At 42.9% G+C, this 14,193-nt stretch overlaps 1 protein-coding gene across 1 annotated transcript; it reads right to left on the bottom strand.

Moving 5' to 3' along the window:
* Positions 1-102: 102 nt before the first annotated feature.
* Positions 103-13,745, bottom strand: ifngr1l (interferon gamma receptor 1-like). The gene is made up of 7 exons (XM_061837192.1): positions 13,497-13,745; positions 7,969-8,089; positions 6,218-6,399; positions 5,609-5,802; positions 4,222-4,381; positions 3,168-3,286; positions 103-3,088 (listed from the first exon to the last, which is right to left on the bottom strand). Exons 1-7 carry the CDS (start codon positions 13,561-13,563, stop codon positions 2,750-2,752), a joined length of 1,182 nt encoding a protein of 393 aa, XP_061693176.1. The 5' UTR covers positions 13,564-13,745; the 3' UTR covers positions 103-2,749.
* Between the last annotated feature and the right edge of the window lie 448 nt (positions 13,746-14,193).

Consider the following 14,193-nt stretch of genomic DNA (forward strand, 5'->3'; position numbering starts at 1 on the left):
AGAAGATGGATGGATGGATACACAAGTAATGCTAAGCTAATTGCTAATGACTTAAGACGGCAAATGAACTCGAACAATATCAAATGACAAACACAAAAAGTGTGACTTTGGCTTTTCCTCATCCACCCCGTTGAGGCATTTATTGAAACAAAAATGGCACATAACAGCAAAGAGAAGTCACAGAGACAGCAAGGCGATACTACATTGACAGATAACTGAAGTAGTGGCAAGTCGGAACTAGGATAGTGCCCACATGGACGTAACGTGGCCTGCAATACAAAAACTCAATCTCACAATCCAGTGTATATTATATCAGCATGCTGTCAGATATATTAGGTTGTTTTTTTGTATGGTCCTTGGACGACAAAAAAATGGCTCGATAGGGGATAATGAAGATGTAGTAAAACACGTTAACGTGTCGGAATTACACAACAGCAGCAGTTGATTCAATCACATTTTTTTGCCCGTTCAAAATTTGCCTGAAAAGGCAAAGAAGCGTCGGCCTAATGCGAAGGATTTCTTTTTGTCCCCTCCAATAAAGTACTGAAACCAAGAAGGGATTTCATTTTTTTTTTTTTTTTAAGTACAATTCTTAGCAGCCCGATAATCAAAGTGCAAATACCATTAGTAATTGACAAAAGGGAAGTGCAGGGCCAGGACGACTGCAAAAGTACTTTGAGTGACTCCAGTCTGCTGTGTGCGCGCATGTCTGTGCCTGTGCCGGTGTGTCATAGCCGAGATTAAGCTGCAAGAGTTCAAAACCCTCAAACAAAACACGTGCAAAGTATAGCTGCAGCCGCGCGTGCCATCAAATGACACTGCCACTTGTCACAAATGGCCAACAAGTGGTACGTAAATATGTGGAAGGAAACACTTTTAACTAGTAGCCTTTTTTTTTTTTTTTTTTTAAAAGACTCAAAGTACAAAAATTATTTACATCATCAGGAGGCCTGCCACTCAAGTTTCTCCACCCAGGACTTGACCAGCCCGGCTGGCTGAGGATCAAAAGCCACTTTCAGACGACAGCTAACACCTGACAATGCCGCCCAAGGGGTGCATGAACCCCCCCACCCCCACCCCCCTCCCTATCATCGCAGATCCGCAATGGAAGCGCAGTTGTTGGATGCTTGGATTAGCCGAAGATTCTGAAAAGCGGCACGGACGTTCTCAGTGAAGTTGTCGGCACGCGCTTGCCACATACACACAGTGTAGTGCAGGAATTGCTGCAACCGAAAATGAAAATACTTTCATTCCCTTTGCTATGAAATGTTTGCATTTTTTGTAACTACATGTGAATTGTGTAAATATGTGCAGTCGTCATTTAAGAGCACATTGGAAATCAAAATTGAACAAATCATACATGATAGTGTATTTCGCTAATTTGAACTAACGAGCTGCTTGCCACCAGCTAGGTGAGCATCCCTGCACTACTTCTTCAATATTTTAAAGACATTCACCTTAATAACCTACAAAAAGTGTTGTAACCAGTTTCCCGTCCCCTCTGCAGTCTGGGGTAGTTTTACGTGATTCAAGTTGTACTACGCATCTCTTCATTCTTGGGATTGCAGTTCAGAATCCCAAATGACGTTCACCTTTGCCAAGGCCCATTCGCAAAATGACTTGGACCGGAGGACCTGAAGGCCTCTTTACACCCACGCGTGTGGCAACAGTGCAGACGTACGTCGTTGCGGCTCTCTCCGCGTGCGGTTTTGTAAACGTGCTGCACTCCCTCTCCAAGTCAGAGGTGTCGCTGCAGCCGGAATCGGAGCCGCTGGGTCGAGATTCCTCGGGCACTTTTTGGACATTTCCGGTAGCCGATTTTTATTTTCCTTTCCACAACAAGGACCGGAGCATTAAAAAAAACAAAACCGTGGAACAAATGGATCAAAATGATCCAGATGACACCTTTAATTACCTATCGAAAAGGCGGCCGCGTAGATGGCAAGTGTGTTGTGTCACAGGCTGAGGGCTAATGAAGTGGCCGGCTAACGATAGTCATTTGCAATGCTCTCTGTATGCGGAATATTTTTTAAAAAAAGGCTCATAAGAAGGTAGGACTAAGTGGTGTTTTTAAGAAGTGCCCGGTTGTGTTCGGAGGAGGCGCCGTCGTCGCCCGCAGGCTGACGGCTAATGAAGTGGCCGACTAACGATAGTCATTTGCAACGTTCTCTGTATGCGCAATATTTAAAAAGACTCATAAGAAGGTGCCCGGCGGCGACACACAAGCAAGCATCCTCGCGCTTTCAAAATCAAATCATCTGGAAATTATATTTTTAAAGGCGTTGTTCTAGCTGGAGTGTGAAATATATAAAGTATTCTAAGATCAGAGTTTGAGATACAAACTATACATTTGAGACTGTAGTAGTGATTTGTGAAGCGAAGTTTAAATAAAAAGTACAGTTCGGCTATATTTTACTTTGAAGTTCGATACGCAATATTTCTTACATAAATCAATTGTTGTCAGTCTTAGCGTTTGTATATTCAAGCTCAGTTAATGTGTAAATTGCGCAGAAAGTTTGCGTGGCTTAATGCTAATTGTTATTTTTGCTTTAACGAGTTGGGAAGCACCAATATTGGTGCATGGCAAATTTTCGCAAATGAAGGTCATGGCTTGGACCTTAACCCCCACGAGTACTCTTGAGTTTTCTTTGAGGGGACTGGAGCAGTAGTAATGCTCACGATATACCATAAGTTACACAAAGGTCCTAATCAAATAAAAATTCCCTTTTTTTTAAAAAAAGTCAAACCTTCAGCCACGGTAGCCCTCCACGTCCTCGTCCAGCGACAGCCTGACGACGACGTTGCGTCTCTCGTACGGATCATTGTCCAAAGTCTCTTTGCCGTCGTCTTCCTCGATGTCCTCGCTTCCGACGTACGCCTGCGGATTTTCCTCCTCCGCGTCACCCACCTCATCCTCGCCGGACGGCTCCGCCTCGCAGGACAGGTGGGGCTGCTCCGCCTCGCCGGTCGAGGGAGGCTGCTCCGCCTCGCCGGTCGAGGGAGGCTGCTCCTCAAACAGCAGCGGCGCGGACGAGTTGGAAACCGTCAGGGGCGCTCCCTTCAACTCCTCAACACTTCCATCGAAACGCTGCGAGGCGCAAGAGGGTCAAAACTTTTAAATAAAGGCATAAAATTGACATCACGCGTGTGAGGGGAAATCAGCACACCAGGGAGGGTGGCAGATCGGACGAGGGTTTGGTCTTTTTCCACCAGACCATGAAGAGGGTGGTGCAGACTGCGATCAGAATCAGTGCGATCAGTAACACCACAAGGATGACCCAGTATCCTAAAACAAAACACACACACAAAATGTAAAATAAATAAATAAAAAATTGCATGAATATCTCCATGTTAAAAGCCTTTTTCCCCAACTGACATGTTTATCACCTGTTCCCAGAATCCCCCCCCCCAAAAAAAAACACATTTTGTTTTGCTTTTAATTCAAGCTAAACAACACAGTCTTTAACAAAAACAAAATAATACATCCATCCATTTTCTTTGCCGCTTATCCTCACGAGGGTCGCAGGGAGTGGTGGAGCCTAACCCAGCTGTCAACGGGCAGGAGGCAAGAGGGGGTATCAATAGTGGAGGAAAGCAAAACTTTAAAACACCTCGTCCAAGCAAGCGTCACTTGTTGCTGTGCAGATTTTGCTCCTCACCTGTCAGACATGTTCTGGTACTACATAAGTAGAAATTCCAAAAATATGGATTGTTTCGAACAAATTGAGATAAATAAATTCCATCCGTTTTCTTAGCCGATTATCCTCACAAGGGTCACAGGGAGTGCCGGAGCCCATCCCAGCTGTCAACGGGCAGAAAGCCAAACTGGTTGCCACCCAATCGCAAGCCCCACTCACAATCCCACCTAGGGGCAATTTAGAGTGTCCGATTAATGTTTCATGTTTTTGGGATGTGGGAGGAAACCCACAGAGGCACGGGGAGAACATGCAAACTTCACACAGGCGGGTCTGGGATTGAACCAGAGACCTCTGAACTGTGAGGCCAATGCAAACTCGTGCCGCCCAAGATAATACAGCAATAAACGGGGGGTTTAAAGTGTAGTTACAGAACAGAAGCTGTGCTTTTGAAGGTTATGGAAACCCACATTATTATATCTTTTTTTTTTGCCAATATGCATTTATGTGCCACCACTCACAAAAAAAACATGCAGTTTAATTCTTATCAAACATTTTGATGCTATTCAAATGGATGCTACTCAACTGTTTCCCTGCACGGGGTGAGCGCAGTATTCCTGCGTGCCGCGAACGGCGATCCTCTCCAGCTCCCCCCTGACGACGGCGCAGTGCTCCCGCAGGACGGCGTCCGCGGGCAGCTTGTGCTCGCACACTTCCTCGGTGCACTGCAGGTGGGTGAACTGATTCTGTAGTTGAGTAAAGCAGCTTGTAGGGAGATGTAACCACTTTTGTGGGGTGGGGGGTGGGGGGTCCTCCAACTTTTTCGAGTTCAGGAATCCCTTACATGAGAGATTTTCTTTTCCCCCTAATAAATCAAGTACCGTAATTCCCGGCCTACAGAGCGCAACTGGTTACAAGCCTCACCGAGTCCATTTGAAAAGGAAATACCATTTGCTGTGTAAAAGCCGCACGTGCCCACATTGAAACACGAGATATTTGCAAAGCAAGACGGCACACAGAAAGAGTTTAATGCTAGTTCTAAAGCTAGCGCTAACGCAGCCGTTTAAAGTAAAACTTACCGGTAAATATCGCTGAGACACGCCAGTAACACGCTTGCGCAGCGCTAACAGGGCCAGTAAAAGTCACTTCCTCAGTACACATATTCCACCGGTCTCCTTCTTAACTTTTCTGTTCGAGTGCCCCCTTGCGGCCGTTAGTAAAAAACGCACAAATTAACCACATCGCCGCATAAACCGCAGGGTTGAAAGCGTGTGAAAAAAGTCAGGGCTTGCTGGCCGGAAATTTCGGTATGTATATCCCCTAACACCATCAGAAATAAGATCTACTATGAATTTTCTATGTACTGAAAATTATTAAGTATTTTTTTCAAGAATAAGTGACTTGGATGAGATCTCTGGATGAGATATTTCAATTTTATGCAAATAAACTATATTTTTTAAAAGTTGAAGTTTAAGGAAGAAAGTCACGTCAACAAATCATACTTAAAAATACAACTATTTTCACATTTCTTGTTTTCTTCTTCTTTACTCTTTAATCTTTTCTTCTCCCCAATGGGCTTCAAAAGCTCTTTGGCACGTTATCGCCTGGCACTAGATGGTGCCAAATCGATAAGAACGAAAAGAAATTGAAGAATTGGCATTTTTGCCCCAAACTCCAGGAAACATCCATGCTGGGGTTTACTGTATTCTTATAAAAAATGTGGATGTTGTCAAAAAAAAAAAAAAAAGTAGGAATTTTTAATTTTGTAATAATTGTGTTCTAGAAGAAACCTGGTTTATTCGTGGAGGGATTTTGGATGCTGGATGTTTAAAAAAAAAAAAAAAAAAGTATTGCCAGTTGCTATATGTAAATATGGCAATGCATTTTTTTTTTTAAATGATACAATGTACTTATTTAAGACAGGGTTCACAGACCACCACCCAGTTTGAGAACCACTGACTTTGGAGTCGTACCTTTCCGAGGGTGACGTCGTATTTGAAGACGGGCAGAGGCTTGTCCAGCTGCTCGTGTCTCCTCCTCTTCCTGCTTGTGGAGTCCAATCGGGGAGGAAGCCCATGGTGGTACATGAGCCACGGATGCTGGAAGCTGACCGAGACAATGTTATCCTTTTGCTCCGACACAGTCACAGGCGGGAAATCCAAAGAACCTGAACAAAAAAAACAAACCGGTTCTTTGTTGCAGTATTTACTTTGCTTGTACAGACGACACGAGAAGTTTACATCCACCGTGCAAAAACAGACATTTGATTTTTTTTGTCTTGCTGTCTGACGTCAAATCTTTCTAAACCTCTCCTGTTTCAGGGCAGTCACGATCACCAAAATTTTCTAATTTTATTAAATGGCGCAATAATAGAGATTTTTTTTTTTTTTTTTAAAGGGAATGTGATATTTTCTTTGAGGTCAAAAGTTTACATACACAAAAAGTACTATGTCTTTACAGAACATGGTGAACCCCCAGATGATGCGGTCACGGCTTTGGAAGCCCCTGATAAAATACGTCGGCCCTGATCTGGGAAATCCCGCTCGGTGCCCAACGGGGCTCGTATTTGTGAACAATCTCACATTTCTGAGTGGCAGGAGAGTCGATGAAGTAGCTGAAGGAAATGCCTTCAGCGGGAACGGCCTCTGACTCCTCCTCCCAGAGAACGGCGGTCACCGTCAGGACGTAGTCGTTCCTCTGGTCGGACAGGAAGGAGAGGTCCGCCTGGAGGTCGGGAAGCTCCACCCACACCGGATCAATATTTCTGGGGAAAGACAAATCACAACATAGCATCCCATTGTGTTTTGCTTATTCTGAGGCGTCCTCCATAGACTTCTTAGATTTATTTAATAAATCATAACACACTTTGTCATGTAATGATAACTAGCGATTTGTCTTTTGTCTGTTTTTTTTTTTTTCCTCCTCTAGAGATCCTGTTCTGTTCGGACTGATCGAGTCTCAATAAACAATTTTATATATAAAAATTAATTCACAGAGGAAGCCCAGAAACTCTGATATGACAATAAAATGGTTCCGGCAGAAAACGGATACGGTATAGCTTGTCCATTTTGTTTGAGTTGAGAGCCAAACAGGACAACAAAAAAGATCTTGAGTTCCAACTTTTTTTTTTTTTTTTTCTTGCAAAACCGCTAAAGCGCTACTTCTTGGGTACTGACTATTGTTAAGAGTTACTAGTTTCGATATAAAGTATATTTGATATTGGCTGCTTCAGGTTCAACTGTCTGTTGTTAGCAGTTCATTCATACAATGGCTAAAAATAAATACAGTGGTGCCTTGGTTCACAACACAATCCGTTCCAGAAGGCTGGTTGAAAACCAAAACGTTCGAAAACCAAAGCATGTTTGAAATAATGTGTTCCGAGCCTAAAAAAGACAGTTTGAGATTTTTTTTTTTAGCTTTTTCTGATAATAAACTCCATAGTAGAAATATATGTATAGTTTAAATACTTTATGCGATTAAATCATTTAAGAAATATATTTATTTTTTTTGCTTAAAATGTATGCTTTAGCCTAGTACAGTATGCTAGGCTGGGAGTGCACTGCCGTATCAGTAGCGACTCGGCCCCCAGCCTTGTAAACCTTTTTTTATTGACAAAAGTGCAGAATAACTTTAAACAAGCAATAATGAGGTGGAGGACCAAATTGTTTATTTGCACAGAAAGTACATAGCGTACAAATAAATCAATAAATAACTTTCAACTAGAGGGTTAATGGAACAAAAGAAAAAAGCAATGCAAAAAAACACTTTGAAATGTCTTCGGTGGAGGTGTCTTGGCCTTTTTTCACAAAGAACGTATGTAATGTTTGTTTCTGCCATCTTTTTTGAAGTGGCTCATCACATCATCGCGTGTTACGTCTTTTACGGTTTTTTTCGGGGGTGCGTTTGAAAGCACAATAACAAATCTGCGTAGTCAGCTGGTCGGTGTGTTCGGATACCGATTTTTCTTTGAAAACCAGAGCAAAAAAATCTCTAAATTTTCGTTCGAAAACCGATTTGTACGAAAACCAAGACGTTCGAAAACCGAGGTACCACTGTATTCTAAAGAGATATCTTCACATCTTATTTTGATCAAGCACGAAAGATAATTCGTTTTTACAGAGGAAAATATAAAAAACGAAAAAACCAAAAAAACAGTATTTACTATTGAAAGACGAAAAGCAGAGGATTTGGACAGTTTCAGGTAAAACTATGGCTCTTGGGAACTAATCGATTATTAATACATTAATAAAATGATGAATTTCCAATTGATCGGTTATTTGTGACACCTCTATACCAGTCAGTGGTAGCAATTTTTTATTACTCAAAGACGCACCCTCCGGACACCTGGCCAAGGTCCACCCGGAATCGCAGACCCGCAGGCGGGCGGTCGTAGTTCCACGACACCTTGTTGACCAGGTTGCCGCACTGCAGAGTCACGTTGCTTGGGGGCACCACTGAGGAGATACATATTGAACACACATTCTTGATTAGAACAGCATGATGGCCAAGTGGTTAACACATAATTTTCATGTACCGCACTCTCTACGCCCAGAACTACATGTAGCCATACACAGTGAAGAAAATAAGTATTTGAACACACTGCTATATTGCAAGTTCTCCCACTTAGAAATCATGGAGGGGGTCTGAAATTTTCATCGTAGGTGCATGTCCACTGTGAGAGAGATAATCTAAAAAGAAAAATCCAATAGCTGAGTCTTTCAACATGACAATGACCAAAAGCACACAGCCAGGAAAACCAAGGAGTGGCTCCGTAAGAAGCATATCAAGGTTCTGGCGTGGCCTAGCCAGTCTCCAGACCTAAACCCAACAGAAATAATTTGGAGGGAGCTGAAACTCAGGGGTTTCTCAGCAACAGCCCAGAAACCTGTCTGATCTACAGAAGATCTGTGTGGAGGAGTGGGCCAAAATCCCTCTTGCAGTGTGTGAAAACCTGGTGAACAACTACAGGAAACGTTTGAACAACATAAATACAGGACAGATAAGCAATGCTAAAGTGTGAGATGAGTAAACAGTGGAGGAAAGCCAAACGAAAAGGAAGATTTTTTCCCCCCCCCACAGATAGAAATCAATGTACAGTACTTATCGGCAAGGTGGCGGCGTATAACGTGCCACTTGTAAAGCGGCTCCTGGTCCACATAACGAACATTTAGTCCAACTGTGTTTCAAACGATGTTGAATAACTGCAACGGTGTAATTTCGTGTACAGGATATCGAAAACATGCCTGTGAGCATTGTTAATTTATCACCAAAACACGTGACATCAGCCGTTGTGCTACCTTGAACGGTGGCCTTTTTTAATCCCTGAGCTCTGTTACTCATACATACGCAATGTGGACGACATTATGTTTCGAACTGCATTTTTTGAAGACGCGACCGACAGCACATCAAGCCCAGACTGACTACTAGGCTAACTGGCGTACACACATCATGAGACTCAGGACTGCGTCAAAAAGGTGCAGTATAGTCCCCTTGATCTTTTACCCTATGTGACAGAAATCACAAAGGAGGAGCAGTGAGATCGGAGACTTGTCTGCTGAAGACACTTCGTAAATGGTTAGTTCAAACTTATTTTTTAAAGTTCGGTCGTTGTAGCTAACGAAAATTGCTGCAGTGTGTGCTGAGCTCTATAACGTCCATCCACCATTCCTCGTTGATATAAAAGCATATTCCACCGCGCTTTGTTTTCCGTGTTAGTAGCATACAGGTAAGTGCCCATATAAAACATACATATATATGGGCACTTACCTGTATGCTAACACGGAAAACGAAAGGCGGTGGAATATTATTCTTTTTTCATCGAGGCAAACTCCATTTATCCAACTTTTTTTTCCAAAAAGTAAAACCTGCACATTAGTTCACCATAAGAAAAGCAAAATGTTTATTTGTTTAAAAAATTGATGACAATGGCAGAAAGACAAAAGAATAAACAAATCCAGTATTTCAAAAAATTCTTAAATCTTTCAAGTGAAAAGAGTATCGATTAAGCTTGTTGGCGTAGCGCAGCGACACGACGATTGCGGTTGAAGCAGGGCAGCGTGATAGCAGCATCAGGAACTCGTCTACAAAGCCAAATCTCTGTGAAGCACAGAGCTGCAGAACGTCCAAAGACTTTCGTCGGGAGCTTTGGACGATGTCCTCACTTTCGAAGTTGGACTTGTATCCCGGATCGCCGGTCTCTTCGTCGCGAGGCTTTGAAGAGAGCGCCGACTACCAACTCTGGAAAAAGCTTCAGCGAATTGGCGAGAGTTGTTGAAGAAAAGTCAGAAGGAGGATCTCTGATGGTTAGCAAGTCCACTCTTGTTTACTTGAGTCCCGAAATGCCCGTGAAACACAAAAACACAAACAGTAACGGAGAGTATTCCGGAGTCTACAACACTGCTAGGCGCTAGGTGGTGAGGTTAAATGGCGGCCGGTTAAATGGTGTATGGGTAATTCAGCAAAAAATGTGACTTGAATAAAAACAAACCATATTCCATCAACAACACAATGTTCCAGGAAGGCAGCCACTTCTTCCCACAGGTCCATTACAATCAGCGTAGTGGGAGCTGCTGCGCAGTTGAAGATGTGCTGCGTGTCGTGTCGTGAGGGCCCTGTCCGCATTTCGGCAAGATTGCTTTTGGTGCTTTCATTTCGTTGCCAAAGATAAAACACACGGGTTACAACCTGTGATGGGGTAGATATACGCCCAGACGAGCTTAACCACAACAGTGAGGTTAGCACACCAAAAAGCTGTTCAACCGCAGCGTTTAATTTCATTTCCTGTAATATCACTGTCATAGGTTTAGCTGCGAGTGACCTTTGACCTGAAAATACACTGCGCTGGTGTGCCTGCTTGCAATCCCCCGTGTGTGCCTTGAATTGATTGAGCTTGGCGTCGAGCCAGTAAAACGTGCCGCGGCGATGTCTGGTTCTGAAACAGGAAGATAAAGGGAAGCCATGCAAGTGCATCAAGTGACCGACGCATTGCCCCACACGGCCCCTTGGCGTCTCCTGACGTCCACACGGCAAAAATTGTTGCCGCGCATAAAATACCACAGAGACCATCTCTTTGTGACGGTTCCACATAACATCTACGCTGCTGCCTTCTTTACCGATTTTGCAGCACAATGAAATGTATCATCTGGTCACCTCGGTCCATTTGTTCTAGCAGAAACTGTTTCACGGAAGCCATTGCTTTGTTCCGGTAAGGGAAGTAAAAATGCCGACCGGAATTGGCCCAAAAAATCCAGAGGAAACTCCACTCTGCAGCATCCTAGCCAATTCCTGCCATAGTGACACCCCAACTTGAAGGAGTACTGCAGTACATTTTCAAAACTGCACTTGTGGATTGGACTCGAGTATAAAGGGAAACTGTGGTTCTGATGATGATGATGGTCCTCCAATTCAGTCTCCAAAATCACACATTTCATGGGATGCGGACACAATTAAAAACTATAAAGATGTGACTATTATGATTCTTGTTGTCTATGAAGTTTAAAGCAATTCTGATGATGCGCTTCCTCTCGGTTTGGTCCAGAAAATGGGATGGTTTGAGTGGAAGCAGCCATTGAAAAATCTGAAAATAGCTTGCTTAAACATCACATTTTGATCAAAACTAATAAGAAACATCCGGGAATTTTTCTACAAAAGAGTTAAGGTTTTGGTCAGACATTTCTTAGTGGGCATATTTGCGACAGAAAGTAGCATGAGCTCCTCGATCATCCAGTTCTTACAATCTAAGCCTCATTTCATTTGTGTTTATATCCTCAATAGACTTTTTGACCACGTGACCACATACGGGGCACCTGGCAACGTTGGATGGGTTCACTCAACTGAAGGGCTGTTGTTCACTCTATTGCTTTTGCATACAGACTGGAGCTACACAAATGTTCGGACGACTGTTAAAAGCGACGCATGATGGCTAAAAAGACTTTGGAAAGTTATCGGTGCTCATTAGATGTTGTTTCAAGAAACTGTTTACGACAAGAAGTGTGCTTTGATCGACAATGTCGGCCCAGATGACTTGGAGAAACACAAATGGAGCACACAAATGTGCGCGTCAGTAACCTATCCAGACATCGTGAACTATCTCTTCTTCTTGACAAACGCTTTTACAGTGGACCAACTAAAGAATTCTAAAGGTTGGAGGCTTACAACCAATTCATCAATTTCGTTCATCATGCGGCGGTATCCATTGTAAGCAACCTGTCTCTCACCACCGCTAAGGTTAGTGTACCGCGTGATAACAGTCAGCGCTGTGTTAAATTATGTTTATTATACCAACGAAATGGGTGATTATTATTTTCTTTTTTTTGTTTTTTTTAACCAAGAGGTAGAGAGAGATAGGTACACCCGGGACGAGCCCCAAGTGGAGCCTGCACCTTTTTCTCCACTTTCACAGCTACATTTTTAACTCAACTCCCGAAACAGTGCGGTAACTCGTTTTTCCTAACCTATCATAAGAAAACAGAAAATACAGATTTTGGAGACATGCATTGCATTGCATTGCATGCGCGCACGCACGCATGCGCACACACACACGCGCACACACACGCACACGAGTTATGGAGGCCCTTGGGCCTAAAGAATACTTCTCCTTCACAGAACTTAGTTAATGCTAAGTAGGTGTGAAATTCTAAAAGGTATCCAACACCTACCAAGAACAAAATGCTCCGAGCAAACTCGGACATAAGGGAATGACTTTGCTGCTTGATCGGCTCTGCTAATACGAGACAGCCACAGTTGTCACCCCATTTTCTCGCACTGGTTCTTGATCACAGTTGGCAGCCGAAAGAAAGACGCCAATACAACAGCCACTTTTGTTTGAGCAACCAATACTCTAGCAGTGCGCGCGCATTCATACGCCTTTCTGAAATGATTCCTGCTTAGTTACCGTTTAATTACTTGAAGTCACCAAACCAAAATGGCGCCTGTGTTCTAAATCGGAGGGTGTGTGACGTCAGTCGAAAATGTCTACAGAATGAATTCTTTTGCGCATTTTGTTCATTTACAGCCTTATTTCAATCTAGAAAACATTCTTTTATCTTGAAATTCCAATTGAAAACTAAACTTTCCATTGGTGTGAATGGTTGTTCGTTTATATGCATCCTGAAATTGGTTGGCGACCAGTCCAGGGTCTACCCTGTCTCTCGCCTGAAGATAGCAGGGATAGTGACCCAGGTGAGAAGAAGCGGTACCGAAAACCAGTGGACGGACGGAAGTCAAATTCAATTCCCTATTCTATCGTTATGATCAGACTTGACCACCTGTCGATTAAATACCAAAGCAACAAGAGACTACTGGGCTTTTTTTCGATTCATGGGAATGTCTGCGGGGAAAATATATCAAATAGCATCTCCAATTTGAATTGTTAGCCTTGAGTAAGAATAAAAACTATAAAGCAGAAGTAATTTGTTTGTGTATACAACAGTGTTTCGACTCAAACTCCGATGTCGGGGGGGGGGGGGGGGGGTATTAGCATTATTGTGCTAGGCCGTAATTATTATTTTGAACATGGGTTAAATAAGTGGCCAGTCAACGACTGTTTCAAATTATGCAATTTAATTTTCTGGATAAAAATCCTCCAATAAAGCCCGCTTACCTCTTAAATAAGTCCCAATAAAACGTGAATTTGACAGCTGTGATAAATATGACACTTTTATACGAAAGCTTATCAACGTCCATGTTTGCTAGGAATTGGTCGGTCCCATAATCCCCAGTAATTTTTTTTTTTTTTTTCGTACAAAAGAATACACACGTCGACATGCCGAGAATTAGTCATGTCCCGGCTTGCTAACCAGAAAGACTTCCCAAACGTGTGCGAGTTTTAAAATGCGCAGTCACGCAAAGCTGGTCGCTTACCGTAGGCCGACGTAATGTCCGAGAGGAATAAAAATACTACAACATGGCTCAAACGTGTCAACTCCATGTCCGAGGTGTTGCCGTCGACCTGAGCTCAACTAGCGACTTGTAAGCTGTCGATGCGATAGCTAACAACAGAAAAACAGCCAAAGCCTCCCAGTGGCCGCCATCTCGAGTAGTCCGCTTTGCTTCTTTTCCTTGACCCAAAAAAAACCACTTTCCTTAACTTCCGCTGTTGCGTTCAAAGACCGTGCGAGAGTGTCCACCGTGCTATTGCCACCGAGTGCTTTATTTTTCCCCAAAGGTGCTACTGATCTGAAAGTTTCACCAGATTTTGACAACAACCCAAGAAATTCATACATACAAAAAAATTACGACAAATAAGATCATAAAATAAAATAAATAAATACGAATAAAAATGTCTACTGTCACTGGGAAAAGGTGTTGAACATGTAAAGAAAGCTGTAAAAAAGGCACGGAAAGCCAAGAAAACACTTAAACTCTATAAATAATCAAACTGCCATCCAGCCTTTTGTCAGTGCAAATAATTATCAGATGGTTCAGTCCTAACTAATGGTCTAAAATGTTTCATGCCAAGGTGTGATTCAAGACACGTCCCATGATGAGTAAGAGAAGAGTTGTCAGACCATCAGAAAGTATCCATCCATCCGTTTTCTGAGCTGCTTATCCTCACAAG

This window comes from Syngnathoides biaculeatus, chromosome 12 (genome assembly GCF_019802595.1).
Source record: "Syngnathoides biaculeatus isolate LvHL_M chromosome 12, ASM1980259v1, whole genome shotgun sequence".
In the NCBI taxonomy this organism is placed as follows: Eukaryota; Metazoa; Chordata; class Actinopteri; order Syngnathiformes; family Syngnathidae; genus Syngnathoides; species Syngnathoides biaculeatus.